General features: G+C 51.1%; 1 protein-coding gene across 1 annotated transcript in view; it reads left to right on the forward strand.

Annotated features, from left to right (window-relative positions):
• Window positions 1-10,956: 10,956 nt before the first annotated feature.
• myo15aa (myosin XVAa) overlaps window positions 10,957-15,000 on the forward strand; it is a 39,036-nt gene continuing 34,992 nt past the window's right edge. The window contains exons 1-7 of the mRNA XM_083677738.1: window positions 10,957-11,100; window positions 11,790-11,872; window positions 11,970-12,033; window positions 12,175-12,284; window positions 12,392-12,466; window positions 13,609-13,699; window positions 14,105-14,208. Coding sequence (XP_083533864.1) covers window positions 10,972-11,100; window positions 11,790-11,872; window positions 11,970-12,033; window positions 12,175-12,284; window positions 12,392-12,466; window positions 13,609-13,699; window positions 14,105-14,208 — 656 coding nt within the window. The 5' untranslated portion in view covers window positions 10,957-10,971. The remainder of the gene's footprint in view (window positions 11,101-11,789; window positions 11,873-11,969; window positions 12,034-12,174; window positions 12,285-12,391; window positions 12,467-13,608; window positions 13,700-14,104; window positions 14,209-15,000) is intronic.

Raw genomic sequence — 15,000 nt, forward strand, 5'->3', positions numbered from 1 at the left:
GGGATGTAGCCTATAAGGTTACGGCCCGTAGAGGAAGCCATTCAGCCATTCAGCCATTTAAAACCAGACCAGGATCAGCTGCCTGCTAAGAGGCTCTCGGTATCAAAGCTTAACCACTGTAGCCTCGCGTGGTCGCCTTAGCTCTACTGTCCACCTGCTGTGTGTGCGTGTGCGTGTGCGTGTGCGCGTGCGTGTGTGTTTGTCTCTTTTTTGTGTCATTTGTGTGTGTGAGTTTCGATAACCACACACACACACACACACACACACACACACACACACACACACACACATCCCAGGTTATTGTTGATGTGGGGGTTACATAACAGATCATGATCCTGAGGGTGTAATCAGTCAGTGTGGAATGATGATAGCGTGCATCCATCTCTTAACCAACAATGCCCCTGTCGCATTGTTAGGCCAGTGGCCAGTGTATGGGTGTGTACTTAAGCTCCTACCATTCTGATGACATATACACACACACACACACACACACACACACACACACACACACACACACACACACACACACACACTCACTGGGGGATAGGGGGCAGTATGTTTACCCAACCTATTCATATTGGGATTTACAGGACAGAATGGACATGGTCATCTACCTTTGACAATGTTGGTGTCCTATTGCCTTTCTTTCTTTTTACCTCCCAGTGTGCATTGTACATGTGGGAAGTCATTATTGAACCAGAAAGGTAAATAAGGCTTTGCTCTACCAAGGTCCTGTTTCCCTCTTTGTAGTGTGCGTGACTTTACGTGTGGGAGTGAGTTATGGGGCGTGTGTGTGTGTGTGTGTGTGTGTGTGTGTGTGTGTGTGTGTGTGTGTGTGTGTGTGGGCAGAAGGTTATAAGATGAAGGGATGGAAGGTCCAGGCAGGGACCAGCACAGCGACTTTAGAGGCTAGCAGAATAGTATTTTAACCCCACACGGAGAGGGCAGAGTGGGGAGACATCTCTGTGGTCATCCTTTACAGGAGGGCTCCAGGGGGTTTCAGGCGGCATTGGGATCAACTCACCCTGCCCACCAAGACCCCTCAGAGGGGAGAATGGTTTTCATCTCAGCCCAGGGTTACCTGTCTCACTCAGAGCTGCATCAGAGTGTATGCAAGGTAAGCTCACCTAAGACCCTAGAATTAAATATTTTAAAAAAATGATATCGACAGATTGTTATCGATAATCGAGTTTTTCTTTACGGAAATAACAGTGTCGTCTCCGTTTTAAGTTTGGCAAGGTTCATCCTGCGGTCAGAATGTGGTTCCTTTGGGGTAAGAGAGTGGCTCAATTGAGAGGGCCCAAGCTAGAACAGGGTTCCTTTGGGGTAAGAGTTGGAGGTTAGAGAGAGGTTTAATTGAGAGGGCCCAAGCTAGAACAGGGTTCCTTTGGGGTAAGAGTTGGAGGTTAGAGAGAGGTTTAATTGAGAGGGCCCAAGCTAGAACAGGGTTCATCTAGGTTGTGTAGTTATTTGTGTGGTATGGTGCAGGGACTACAAAACGGCCCCGGACTTTCGGGGTTGTCAGGGTGATCAGGCCTGTGTGAAAAGAGGAATGGACACGCCGGGGGGGATGGGGCAGTGGGCTGCCCACAGATCGACCAGCCCACAGATTGACCATCGACCGGTGCTCCAGATGGCCAGTCCGCCACTGGTGTCGTGTAGGTGTGTGTAGCTGTCACTTCTCTCCATTGAAAGGTCCTCGTGTGATCCGGAGACTGAGGTGGATAGCTGATTAGGGCTTAAAGGCTTAGAGGTAACTTAACCCAGGCTCACCTTTATGTCTCTTACTCTGAAAAGATGGCGTTTCTTTTCTAAGGAGGATTGACGTTCCCTCAATGGTCTGGCTTTGCTGGTTGACTGAGCTGTCCATCATTCCTTACGCTGACCACAGCCATCGCCGTTATGAGTGTGTGTGTGTGTGTGAGTGTCTGAGTGGGTGTGTGTGTCTGTCTTTGTGTCTGTCTGTATTGATCTACTGCTGCATCCATGACTATGGTTGCTGCTCGCATTTGATCTCCTTTATGTGTGTGTGTGGTGTGTGTGGTGTGTGGTGTGTGGTGTGTGTGTGTGTGTGTGTGTGTGTGTGTGTGTGTGTGTGTGTGTGTGTGTGTGTGTGTGTGTGTGTGTGTGTGTGTGTGTGTGTGACAGTCATTAAATTAGCTTGCTGGCTGTACCGTAGGCAGGTGATCTCCTTTATTAGGGCTGTGTCGCTGAGTGCACTTGCTGAAAGAGTGTTGTCAGTGGTTGGCAAGCAGACAGAGAGAGTCTCTATCTCCCTCTTCCCCTATCTCTCTCTCTCTTCCTCTCTCTTCCCTCCTCCCCCTCTCTTTCTCTTCCCCATCTTCTCCCTCACTCTTCCTCTATCTCTCTCCTCCATCTCTCTACGCACCTTCCTTCTCACCCCCCCCCCCATCTCTTCATCTCTCTTTCTCTCCCCCCCGCCCTGCCTCCTCTCTCAGGTCCATTCGCTGTGATCATTAGCCCCACTCAGCCATCAGACCCCATCAGCACCGAGATCCATATCTCCATCTCTCTACCATGGTGAATAACCCCATCAGCACCGAGAGATCCATATCTCCATCTCTCTACCATGGTGAATAACCCCATCAGCACCGAGAGATCTATATCTATGCCATGCTCAATATTAATACCCTCAATCAGTAGATGTATCCGATCCAGAGGAGAAGTACACACTCTCATCTCCGTCCCAGATAGACCACAGACAGACAGACAGACAGTTGTTGTTGTCATTATGTGAGACAGAGATACACAAAGATAGGCTCCTTAAGCGGGTTGTGACTAGGGCCGGTGTCATTCAGACACACGATACAGATTTCTACCCAGATTTAGTCCTCAGTTGTCTCTCTGTCCGTTCTAGTTCCAGTGGACTCCCAGTTAGGGAGTTGTAAGGAGAATCAGCACCAATTCAGTCAACACCAGTAGAGTCGGTCATTGGTTGTTTGAAATGTCTTTATTTGTACAGAGACCAATTAACGTGAACAAGGCTTTGGGGGTCAGAGTTGTGTCCTTAGTTAGTTCAAGAGGAATAGGCTAACCCTGTTATGAACAATTCATTATATGTTTGGCTTTATCAGAAAAGGGCTGGGTTAATTTCCCGATACAGTATCTGTTATTTAGCTGGTTAAGAGCAGGGTTGGGTTATTTGCAATACATTTAGCAGGGTCAGAGGATGACTACAAGGTTAACTCTGTGATCTGTTTCTTATATATTTAGCTGGATCAGAGCACGCCTGGGTTAACCCAGTGATATATTTAGAGCGGGCTGCGATGAATGTTTTATCTATGCAGCGTGGGCTGAATACAGGGCAGCCATTAAATATGCATATCTGCCACAGTCATGACCTCCTGGAATATCAACCAGTCATCAATGAATTAACATGATTCATTTACGTAATGCCCCCTTTACAACACAACGCCACTACAGCTGTCAGGAGGGGGGGGAGTGGGGCAGGCGGGGGCAGGGGGGGTGGTTGGACATAACATTAGATTGATTACGTGGAATGGTTCACGTTGCATTGATCGATAACTTGAACTGATCGATAAGTTGAATAGTTTGTTAAATTCAGTCGATGCATTCGCTTTATGTTATGTTCTGTATCCGTCAGTCACTGTGTTTTTCTGATCCCGCTGTCCAGAGCAGATGTTGATGCTAGAAAACAAATGAATGGTTTAGTTACTGAGTTTGGAAGAAGAGTTGCAGTCTTGTTTCTGTCCAATGACGTCAAACTTTTTGGAGACCCTTAAAAAATAAATAATCACAAATGCCCCGAGTGGAAAAGGTTGCAGAATGTAGCTTTAGGTTTTACTGTACCTTTTTACTTTTGTCAATGCTCTTTTGCTGCATCATGGTTGATTGACTGTGTGTGTGTGTGTGTGCGGGCATGTATTCATGTTGTGTGTGCACGCGCATGTGTGCGTACATGTGTGTGTCTGTGTGTCTCTATGGGTGTGGGTGTCGGGGTAGAAGACCTCTCTTGCCCTGTGCTCTCAGTTCCAGCTCCATGTTTTGGCTCTGGGTGGCTTCGCCTCTCAGACACAGTTTAGCAACAGCTCAGCCAGCCTGCATTATTCATACAGGAATGAGCCTGCAGGTAGGGTTACCCCAAGGCAGTATAACTGATACATTAAGGTGCCCTTTGCAACTATAACTGGGTACACATGCACACACACACACACACATACACACACACACACACACACACATACACACACACACACACACACATGCATGCACGCAACCGTGTGGAAAGACACACACACACACACACACACACACACACACACACACTATGAGGCTGTGACTGGACCTGTGGCTGGGTTGAGAAGGGACGGAGGCACAGTAACCAGAGTGTCATCTCGCCTCAGTGGGAGAGAGAGAGAAAGAGAGAGAGAGAGAGAGAGAGAGAGAGAGAAAGAGAGAGAGAGAGAGAGAGAGAGAGAGCGGAGGTTTGTGGCGGGACACAAAGGCAAGCTGACGTGGGTGCAGGAGGATACACTCCCACAATCACACACACACACCCGCTCGCTCTTTCCGTGTGTGGAGGAGAGGATACCCCTGAGGGTGGGGGACTCTCATAGACACACGCGCTCTCTCCGTGTGGGGGGAAAGTCCTGCCAAAACCCTCTTGGTAGCCAAGCGGAGGATACACCGGACTAAGAAGAGCACCCACAGGACGTTAACAATGGGACGCACAATGAGGACTGTACAGACGGATTGGCCGTGGGGTTTTTACCTGTGCTTTACAAGACAATTTGAATAAGGATTACAAAAGAACTTGTTTTGTCTTTGTACCTTTTAAGAGTGAGAGAGAATCTCTTTCATAGTGTACATTTCTATTCATTTCAAAGCTCATGCTATTTTGGACTCTTCTTTTAAACTGGTTCCATGCACCAATGAAGGACTTTTATACATAACAAGTTGGTGAGCGCTGTGGTAGTCTGTGGTAACCCTCTGAACAATGAGAGCCCGTCAGCGTGAGTGACAGTCCTAGAGACAGTCATTACTCTTCGTAATCGACTGCCTCTTTACAGAGCTCCTTGGCTCAGACGCTGAGAAGTAATGTGACCAACCACTGATGGCTGAGATTCAGACTGTATTACTAGGATCGTGTTTTAGATGGCATTGGTTTGGGGCTGTTTCAGTGTAGATTACAGCCACCTCGTGAGTGACCGGTGTGTGTTTGAGGTGTCGTTGTGCAGCCGGACCGGACAGACAGAGGAGGAGGAGATGCTCTTGTGTCTTTCTGGACACTTTGTCCCAGCCGGGTCAACACCAACGCTGACACAGACCCGCTTTAGCCCGGTTCCTCTCCGACTCTCTGCCTTAGAATGTTTCCCCTACTAAGACAAAATGCCACCTAAGAAAGCAGCCGCTAAAAAAGGCAAGGCAGAGGAGCCAAAGAAGGGAGGGAAGGATGACAAGAAAGGGGGGAAGAAAGTGGAGGAGCCGGCTAAAGGGAAAGGGAAGGACGATGGGAAGAAAGGGAAGGGGAAGAAACCGGTAACGAGTGAGTCAGAGGAGGGGTCTGAGGAGGAGGCGGTGAGGAGCGAGGAGGATGAGGAAGAACAGAGTGAGGAAGAGGAGAAGAAAGCTCCGCCAGGGCGAGGGAAGGGAAAAGCAGCTCTCAAGGGAGCCTCCAAAGCCATGGCCATGAAGGCTATAGCCAAGCCCACCAAACGCGCCCAAGCCCCTCCGCCTGAGGACAACGATGAAGAGGAGGTGGATAGTAGACCCCAGATGAAGAAGATGGGAGCCGGTTTGAACCTGAAGAAAATGAGCGACGTCCACATCAAAGGAGCCTCCAAGGCCATGATGGGGTTCGCCTCCGAGGGGCAGAAGAAAACAGTCCCGAAGAAATCGGAACCCAAGATCCAACTGAAGGGAGCGTCGAAAGCCCTGGGGGGCATAGCCGGGAAGTCCTCCCTTTTCTCCATGCCCAGCCCTAAAAAGCCAGAGAAGACGGCGCCCAAGAGGGGTCTGAAGAACACCTCGCGACTCTTCCTCCGCCTCTCCAAGAAGAAGAAACCGCCCCCCAGCGCCAAAGGGATCCTGGGCACCACCAAGTTGTTCGCCGGATTTGGGAAACCCAAGTCCCCTCCGGCGGATAAAGAGAAGGCAGGGAAATCTGGGCTGCTGGGCATGATTGGCAAGAAGGATGATGTGGCGCCTGGCAAGAAGGATGATGTGGCGCCTGCCAAGAAGCCCTTCCTGTTATCCAACCTGGGGAATAAGGGTAAAGCTAGCGTAGAGCAGGCCAAAGGGCTGGGGGGGAAGTTTAAAGGCATGTTTGGGAAGAGGAAAAAAGAGGAAGGTGGGTTTAAGAGTAAAGGCTGGATGTTGGGGAAGATAGCTGGGGCAGCTAACTGGCTGACGGGGAGGTTTCTGAGCGCTAAGGGTCAGGGGAGGCTCGGGGCAAGGGCTGGGCGCATCGGGGGTAAGAGGCTCTCATTTGCCTCCGGGGACCCCAGGGCTAGGCTTAGAGGCTATTATAATGAGGGCTATGAGGATGATGAAGATGACTACAGCTATGAAGATGACTATGACGACAGGAGGCCCAGAGGTCCCTTCAGACAACCTTTTCCCCACGACCCTTATGACCCCTACGGAGACGGCATGGAGTACTACGACGACCAATGGGAGGATGAGGACGGTTACTATGACGAAGAGGGCAATTACTACGGGTACTATGATGATGAATATGATTATTATGACGATGAAGTAGACTACTATGACCCTTATGGTTACTACGACGACGAGCTTGACTACCTCAACTACAGGCGTCAGGGGATGGAGGAGTATGGTTACTATGGCGACGACGGTCTGGAGTATTTTGACGATGGGATGCTGTATCCAATGGAGGGGGAGTATGGATACTACGGTAACGGCTTGGAGTACTACGACCCAAACAACCCTGAGATGTTTGACTATTACGATGCGCAGACGGGATGTTACGGCCCACAGTATGCAGACTATGGGATGTCGGATCCTTACATGATGTATCCTGGCTATGAGGGAGCCTATCCCCCAGACCCGTCCCTGTACGGTGATCCTGCTGCGCTGGGCTATGCTGACCCTGCTGTCTATAACCCCTACCAGCCATCCCAGCCTTTCCCCTACCCTATGGAGGCTGTACTGGAGTCAATTGAGCCTGGGCTAGTGTATGGTCCTGAACAGCTTTCTTACCCTATGGCTGACCCAGGATCAGATGATCCATTTAAGCTGCCCCGGCCTCAGGTCAGGATGTTTGGGAAAGACAAGCTGGAGGTGGACAACTTCCCATCTCCACAGCCACCCCCCTCCTCCCCCCACCTCGCCCTCAACGACCTAGATATGATGTCAGACATCCAGTATGAGCAGCCCCTCCCCTTTTACCTCCCCCAGGCCCAGTACCCCCACCCCCATCAGCACTCCAGGCTTCCTCCTCCCTCCCCTACAGCGATGCTTATCCAGCAGGCTCGCTCCCCTCTCTCCCCCCATCTCCCTCTCTCTGCTTCCCCCAGTAGAATCTCCCTCTCCCCAATGGGGGTGACACAGCTCCCTCCTCCGCCTGGCTCTTCCATGTTTCACCACCCCCAACTCCACCCTCTTCCCCAAGATCCCATGTTCCAGAGATATGACCCACAGATGGGACATATCTCACTGATGCCCTCACCACACTCACCGATGCACTCACCGATGCATTCACCAATGCATTCACCGATGGCCTCCCCGATGCCTATGAGGCGTTTTAGCCCTCACCCTTCCCCCCAGATGTCTCTAAGGCCTGGTTCTCCAGGCAGGGGGCACCCCCCACCACACAGGCTAGACCTCCAGGCTGACTTCACAGACCCTCACCTCTCCCCTCGGTTATCCAGGAGGGGGTACGCCCCTCGCACCCCCATGCCAGGCCCCCAGAGGCCCCCCTCTCCGCTGGGCAGGAGGAGAGCTAGCCCTCCTGTTTCCCCCCAACCCTCCAGGAGAGGTGTATCTGTTAGGGCCCAGCCATCCAGGAAGAGGGGGTTCGGGCCGGGGAGGGTCCCGTCTCACTCCCACTCCCCTATGGCCAGCCCTCCTGCCTCCCCCAGAGGGTCAATGAGGAGGAGAGCGAGCCCCCCTCTCTCGCCCAGACCATCATCCAGACAGCCCCCACCTGACGCAGGCCTCCCTCACACTAAAGCACGTTTGTTTGGAGGTAGGAAGCAAGGGTCCACCATGACACGCCCCACCTCCCCTCCCCAACACTCCCCTCACAGACGAAGCCCCCCTCTAGCTGAGAGACCCCCATCTCCTTCATTCCACCCTTCCTCCCCATCTGCTCACCCTTCCTCCCCCCGCCGTCCTTCCTCTCCCTCTCCCTCCCGCATCTCTGGCCGCCCCCTCCCCTCCCGTACCTCCACTCGCAGGCTGAGAGGCGGGTTTGGGGGTCGTAGCCATGTACCCATGGGGGCTGTCAAACCCTCTCCAGGTAACCCCTACCTGCAGAGACGGAGCAGGCACGGACCCCCCGTCACCCAAAACGTGGCCCCCTTCAGGTCCTCAGTTCACAGTGGCTCTATTCCCCCTCCCTCACCCATGGGCCAGATGACAGGGCCAGCCCAGCCCATGTTAGCCAGATCTGGGTCCCGACCTGGGGGGTCTAGGGAGTCTAAGCGTTTCGGGACCCCACAGGGAGGCTTCCATAGGCCCGTTGGGAGGGGACAACCCCTGGTCCGTATGCCCAGGAACCAGCCTCCTGGTAGGCAGTCGTTCAGAGGGCCTGCCCCTGTCCCCCCACTCTCCCCACAACCCTCCATGAAACAGATGAGGCCTCTGTCTCCCCAGCCCTCCATTCGGAGGCTCCAGAGCAGACCACCATCCCCTCAACCCCCCCGACACTTCTCCCCCCTCCCCTCCCGCGCCCCCTCCCCCATGCACCACCACCACCAGCCATCCCCAGCTCTCCCCAGAGCTATGAGCAACCAGAGCCTGGGTCAAGCCTCCTTCAGACCTACCCACCCCTATGGTCAGGTTGTCACCCAGTACGATTACACTATGGAGCAGGGGCCCTCACCCTTACTGAACAATGCACACCTTAGAGGAGCCGTCTATCCCTCACCTATCCACCCCTCCTCTCCCTACCCCCCTTCTCCTTACCCTTCCCCACTACAGAGGCCCTCCTCCCCCCATCTCCAGTATGACCCTCACAGCTCTCCTGCCGCTTCCCCCCTACTGGGGAGTGCCATACAGAACCCCTACCTGCGCAACGCCAGCTACACCTCCCCTTTACAGGGGAGCCCCTCCCCCGCACCTGGTGGGCAGGTGATGATGTCATCTGACGGACAGTTGAGCCAGGTGAGCCAGGGTTCCTCTCTGATGATGTCGAACGCTCTGAGGAACCCTAACATGCGAAATGCTTCCTACGCCTCACCTCTGGCCTCCTATGCTTCCCCCCTCCAGAGGAACACCTCCCTCTACACCCCTGTTCTGTCACCTGCCCAGGTAGCTCAGTCTCAGTCCCCGCGCCTGAACAGCGCTATGCTCAACCCTCAGCTACGCAACGCCTCCTACGCCTCCCCGCTACAGCGACACCCCATCTCCCCTTATCCGCAACAGGAGGCGGGGCCAGGAGCCCTGAGAGGCTCCTCCCCTCTTCTTTCGGGGGCTATGAGGAGCTCTGCCCAACTGCAAGGAGCGGCGTTTAGGCTGCCGGACGGTACCGTGATGATGTCACAGGGTTCCGAGCCGCAGATGGAAACCGCTGGTGTCGGTGTTTCTCCTTCCATGTTGTCTAATGCCCTACAGAACCCTAACCTACGCCAGGCCACCTACCGTTTACCTGATGGGACACTGGTCACCAGGACTGAACCAACACCGCAACCCTCCTCCTCCCCGTCCATGCTCTCCTCTGCCCTACTCAATTCTAACATGCGCAAAGCTTCATACCGCTTACCAGACGGAACTCTAGTCACTAGAAATGAGCCAGAACCTCCACCCTCCTCCTCCCCTTCCATGCTCTCCTCTGCCCTACTCAATTCTAACATGCGCAAAGCTACATACCGCTTACCAGACGGAACTCTAGTCACTAGAAATGAGCCAGAACCTCCACCCTCCTCTTCCCCTTCCATGCTCTCCTCTGCCTTACTCAACTCGAACATGCGCAAAGCTACATACCGCTTACCAGACGGAACTCTAGTCACTAAAAATGAGCCAGAACCTCCACCCTCCTCTTCCCCTTCCATGCTTTCCTCTGCTCTCCTAAACCCTAACGTCCGTAAAGCCTCCTACCGTTTACCGGATGGGTCTGTTTTATCACGACCGGGAGAACAGACAAGCCAGAGCGTCCCCTCCCCAGTGTTATCCAGTGCTCTGCTGAAGACGGACCTGCGTAAGTCCGCCTACCGGCTGCCCGACGGCTCCTTCATGTCCAGGGGCCAGCCTGCCACAGCCTCCTCCACCTCCCCTCTCCTCTCCGGTGCTCTCCTGAACACCAACATACGCGGAGCCTCCTATAGACTCCCTGATGGCTCGTTATTAACCCGTCCTGGCGAGGCCCAGCCAGAGTCCCGCTCCCTCCTGTCCAACGCTCTCCAGAACCAGAACCTCCGCTCAGCCACCTACAGGCTCCCAGATGGAACCCTGGTTACCCGGACCGAGCCCCAGACCTCGATGCTCTCCAACGCGCTTTCCAACAGAAACCTCCGCGGCGCCCAGTACAGACTCCCTGACGGGACGCTCATGACCAAGGTCCCAGACTCCCAGACCCCCTCCGGCCCCAGGCTCTCCAGTGCCCTCATGAATCCTCACGTCAAAGGGGCATCCTACTCGGGACTCGCAGTAGTGATGCCCCAGGTCAAGGGCTCCAGGCCAGGGCCAGGGCAGCACTGGGCGCAGGGCCCAGGGGGAGAGGGCCAGGGCCTGGGGGAGGAGGTGGACGTTTGGGGGGCAGAGAGGGTGCTGCCTCACAACACCGTTCAGAACCTCAATAAGTGGTCCATGTACCGGGACGAGGAGCTGCTGGACCCACAGGGCCCGGGGCCACTCGACCAGGGAGAGGGGGAAGAACCGGAGCAGGAGTGGGCTCCAGACAGGGAGGGGGAGCCTACAGGGCACTGGTATGATAAGGTAATACTACTGTACTGTGTCGTAGTACTACACTGGTATGAAAGGTAACTTAAGAGAGAGAGGGGGAAGAACCAGAGCCAGAGTGGGCTCCAGACAGGGAAGAGATTACAGGTCAGTGCAATACAATCACTTTATTTTTCCAGTGTGGGAACTTCTTTTGTGATGTGGTACACTAGGCTACACAAAAGTGTCAGCACTAATCCACACCACCTGTCGCCATTACAGCGTCAAAACAACAATAATAAACAAACAAATACAACAAGACAGTATACAATTGGCTATGAGACTGGGAATTAGAGTTGTGGGACACAGGTTTAAGGTCAGAGTGATTGTGTGTGTCCTCCTGTGCTTGTATGTGATATGAGGTACTGGTATGAAAAGGTAACTTGTACGTGTGTGTCTGTCTGTGTCTGTTTGACTGTGTCTGTCTGCCTGTCTGCCTGTCTGTCTGTCTGTCTGTCTGTCTGTCTGTGTCTGTTTGACTGTGTCTGTCTGTCTGTGTCTGTCTGACTGTGTCTGTCTGTCTGTGTCTGTTTGACTGTGTGTGTGTCTGTCTGTCTGTGTCTCTCAATGGTTTTTCAACTTGGGTATGTTAAGATGTAACCAATGATATGTACAGCGTGTAAATGTCAACACGTTGTTGTGTGCTACTGTATACAGTACTGTTTGTGGGTATGTGTATGTTATAGATGTACTCGATCCGAAGCCTGCCCACTATGGTGTACCGAGAGCAGGCTGAGGAGGATGGAGTGGAAGACATGACACAGTTGGAGTAAGTACTGGACACACACACACACACACTCAGATCAAAATCATAACATTGTTAGTGTGTGACTGTATTTGTTTGTTTGTTTATGTGTGTGTTGTAGGGACCTCCATGAGGATGTCGTGTTAATGAACCTGAAGAAGAGGTTTGAGAGGGAGCTGATCTATGTGAGTCATAGCATCCATAGACATCAACAGATACTTTCAAGATACTTTGTGTGTGTGTGTGTGTGTGTGTGTTATATATAACATCTCTCTCTCTCTCTCTCTCTCTCTCTCTCTCTCTCTCTCTCTCTCTCTCTCTCTCAGACGTACATTGGCAGTATCCTGGTGTCTGTGAACCCCTATAAGATGTACAACATCTATGGCACAGACATGGTACTGCAGCACAAGGGCCACGCTCTGGGAGAAAACCCTCCGTAAGATACACTCTGTGTGTGTGTTAGTGTGTGTGTGTGTGTGTGTGTGTGTGTGTGTGTGTATAAAGTATAACCATACCAGTAATGGGTTGTGTTGTCCTCTACAGGCATCTGTTTGCCATTGCAAACGTCTCTTACACCAAAATGATGGATGCCAAACAGAACCAGGTCATTATAATCAGGTAAGAGTCTGACACTCTCAAATCCACCAATCAGAGAACTGTTGGGAAATTCATGACTTTTTTTTCTCCACATTTTGTTGTGTTATAGACTCAATTTAAAATGGATTAAATTAAAATAATGTGCCATCAATCCACACACAATACCCCAGAATGACAAAGCAAAAACACATTTTTATTTTTTATTTCAGTAAATGTATTAAAATTGAAATACAGAATTACTTAAATTACAATTTACTGAAATTTCTAAAAACCTGTTTTTGCTTTGTCATTCTGGGGTATTGTGTGTGGATTGATGGCAAAGTGAGGGAAAAGTGAAAGGGTCTGAATACTTTCTGAAGGCACTGTATGTCTAACATGACCTGGCGTGTCTGTGTCAGTCTGTGAGTGTCTGATGGTTCAATGCAGACCGATCCCTCACTCCTCACACAGTATATACCTGTCAATGTCTCCTCTACCTGTCAAAGCTAATCTCCTGGGATACACACACACACACACACACACACACACACACACACACACCACACACCACATACGCACACACACAAAGACATGGAACACTCTAGCCGCGTTCCGAAGGAGACACCTGTAAGGAAAGCCCAGCCATGTCTGGGCCAGGATCAGATCATGTCTCAGAGTGCAGGTGTGTGTGTGTGTGTGTGTGTGTGTGTGTGTGTGTGAGTGTGTGTGAGTGTGTGTGTGTGTGTGTGAGTGTGTGTGTGTGTGTGTGTGTGTGTGTGTGTGTGTGTGTGTGTGTGCGTGCGCATGCAGTTCAGGTATATTGGCACTGTGACCACATTCCAGCGTTGGGTTTCACCTCTCAGTCTGGTTACCCAAAAACCGGGCCATTACCCGTCACCGTACACCAACCCTCAGTCACCACACAACACACACACACACACACATACACACGGCCCCTCAGACTGGCCAGCTTAGATAATGGTGGTGTTTAGAGTTAAGCTGTTGGCAGTTGTAAGAGTTGCAGACCGTTAAGTGTCGATTGTGTTTCAGTGGGTAAAACGGTAAGGCAGGAGTGTCTCTAAAGACACGAGTGGATTCAGTTCAACTCTGTGTGTGTGTGTGTGTGTGTGTGTCTATTTGTGTGTCTGTGTGTGCGTGTGCGTATGTGTTTCATTGTGTTGCAGTGGGGAGAGTGGATCTGGGAAGACTGAGGCCACTAAGCTGGTCTTGCGCTACCTAGCAGCGATACATCACAAACGCAACATCACGCAACAGGTATATGTAAAGCCTGGAAACACACACACACACACACACACACACACACACACACACACACACACATACATACAGGTGTTCCTGTTGTCTAAACATGTGTCTGTGTCTCTCTCTTTGTCTCCCTGTGCTCTGGTGCAGATTGAGGTAGTGGGGATCTTTGCATGCTTGTTTGTCGATTCTGTGTCCCATATTTGTAACTGTGTGTGCTGTGCTGAGCTGCTGTTAGCTTTAGACTATATTAAGCCCTGCACGTGCTTCTTTGCTTCCTCTGTGTTCACTAAAGCTGCGTTCAGGAAAGCTTACTGTAGTGCTGCTCAAATGTTCGGGAAATAACAATGAGCAGCACTGTCATTGTTATTGATCGTAATTTATCGTAATTTATGACTTTTCTCCAAATGCTTGTAGATTCTCGAAGCAGCTCCTCTTTTGGAATCTTTTGGAAATGCCAAAACTGTCAGGAACGATAACTCCAGTCGCTTTGGGAAATACGTGGAAATCTTTTTGGAGGAGTGAGTATGATGGGAAAATATGTACAGTACTGTATGTATGTCTATAGTTCTGTAGACTGGCTTGAAGTAACCCAGCATCCATTAGAAATGACTATAACCTGCCACCTCAGTAACCTAGGAGGTTACCACGTAACATAAAAGCCCTTAGTACCCTTATTACCCTGTAATATATTATGATACTGAAGAAGTGGTAAAAAAACAAAGGATAATAGAAGAGATAGAGCAGGACTAGACAGGATTAGACTTTACGGTACAACTTCACGGTTATGGACATGATAAAGCAGACTCTACACACAAGTAGTTGGTCACATGACCCACTAACACAAGTTAACATTACATTCTATCTGATATAAAATAAGCTATTTTATGATTAACAACGATTGATAATGATTTGCTCATCCCTGTGTAACAGACACAGGGATGCGATGACCATGCTTTAGTTACCATACAGCGTGAGGAGTCTACGCGTTGTTAACTATGCATGTGAACATTACACATTAATGGCTATGAGATAACCTGGTCACCATTATGTCGTGCTGTTTTAACAGAACCTTTATCTCGCGCACAAACATCACATCAATGCACATAGGAAGAATGAGAATAGAATGTCAACACAATAACCAATTGAACAGTTTCAAAGAAACATACAAAAGAAACAAACTGCAGTGACCTAATGGAAGTTTAACCGTACGTCCAACACGATGCGTGTCAAGGACAACGCAGGAGATCGGTCCGCATAGGCCATGTGATCCCAATGATCACTGTCTTTGTATCAGTTACAAGTCACAGAAA

The sequence above is a fragment of the Argentina silus genome (genome assembly GCF_951799395.1).
Source record: "Argentina silus genome assembly, chromosome: 9".
NCBI lineage: Eukaryota > Metazoa > Chordata > Actinopteri > Argentiniformes > Argentinidae > Argentina > Argentina silus.